This window comes from Limulus polyphemus, unplaced genomic scaffold (genome assembly GCF_000517525.1).
Source record: "Limulus polyphemus unplaced genomic scaffold, Limulus_polyphemus-2.1.2 Scaffold8884, whole genome shotgun sequence".
NCBI classification, from domain to species: domain Eukaryota; kingdom Metazoa; phylum Arthropoda; class Merostomata; order Xiphosura; family Limulidae; genus Limulus; species Limulus polyphemus.
This window is the reverse complement of record NW_013674494.1, coordinates 23,032-24,073: the sequence shown is the minus strand read 5'-3', so window position 1 is coordinate 24,073 and position 1,042 is coordinate 23,032. Positions and strand designations below refer to the sequence as shown.

At 33.6% G+C, this 1,042-nt stretch overlaps 1 protein-coding gene across 1 annotated transcript in view; it reads left to right on the top strand.

Annotated features, from left to right (window-relative positions):
• LOC106475624 (dual oxidase-like) overlaps nucleotides 1-1,042 on the top strand; it is a gene marked incomplete at its 5' end in the record, with an annotated part of 12,259 nt that overhangs the window by 3,237 nt on the left and 7,980 nt on the right. The window contains one exon of the mRNA XM_013936301.2: nucleotides 463-583. Within this exon, the coding sequence (XP_013791755.1) occupies nucleotides 463-583 (121 nt within the window). The remainder of the gene's footprint in view (nucleotides 1-462; nucleotides 584-1,042) is intronic.

Sequence of the window (1,042 nt, the reverse complement as noted above, 5' to 3'; positions counted from 1 at the left end):
TGGCCAACTGCCTGGTCGCGTGCTTGCATTATAATCCATTTGGAATACTTGGAAGGTTTTAAAGAAGCCGAGTTAGTAATTTGTTAGAACTAACCTTGAAAACTGGTTAGTTTACTCACTCCTGTGATGAAGTAGGTTAAAACAATGCTTTACTTGTGTGATTTTTAAAACTCTGTTTAAGGTGAATTCATAATTGTGATAACTACTTGTTGCTTAGGTAGATGGAGCTATATTCAGCCATTTGTCTTGCATTAATTAATAGCTTATTTATCATTTACTCACCCCCCATCTCCATTAGATAATTTAAGCGTTTCTAATGGTGATTCAGGTCTTTCCGTTATAGATCTGATTATAATTTTTGAAGTAATTGAAATTCATTGGGGTCTTCCTCAAATTCAAGGTTCCAGTAGTTTCTGAATTAGTTGTTTCAATTCATGTCAATAACATGTTCTCTTTCCGTAGCCTCCACGGTTTTGGTATTTTTTCATTGTTCCGGCTATTATCTATGTTCTGGACAAAGTTACCAGCTTGCAGACAAAGTTTGTGGAGCTGGACATCCTGGAAACTGAACTTCTTCCATCCGGTAATCTCGCCATCTATTAAGAGAAATAACAACTAATACTTAATCTTAGGCCTAAGTACTTTTCTTCTACATTTATAGATATACCTTTTTTTACCTTGGATAAATTCTATTGCATTAATGTAAATCAGTCGCCCTTAACCTTAGGCCTTAACCTTAACCTTAATCAACAGGAGTCGCTTTATATGCGTCTTGCGTTTTAGTTTTTAAAATAATCGAAGGAATTATGTTGTTGGAATTGTACTTCCTGAAACACCGAACGCTTTCAAGTGTATACAAATTTTTGTTTACTGGTAAGAACTACTTTTTTTAATGAATTTTGTAAGTAATAACAAAATAATTAATAATTAATTAAAAGTTAGTTTCGTTAGCATTTTGGTTATGTTCGAAAATATTTTTCCGAAACGGAACGCGAAAAGTCAATCCTCAGATTCACAGTCCGAGTACACTAAATATTTGACT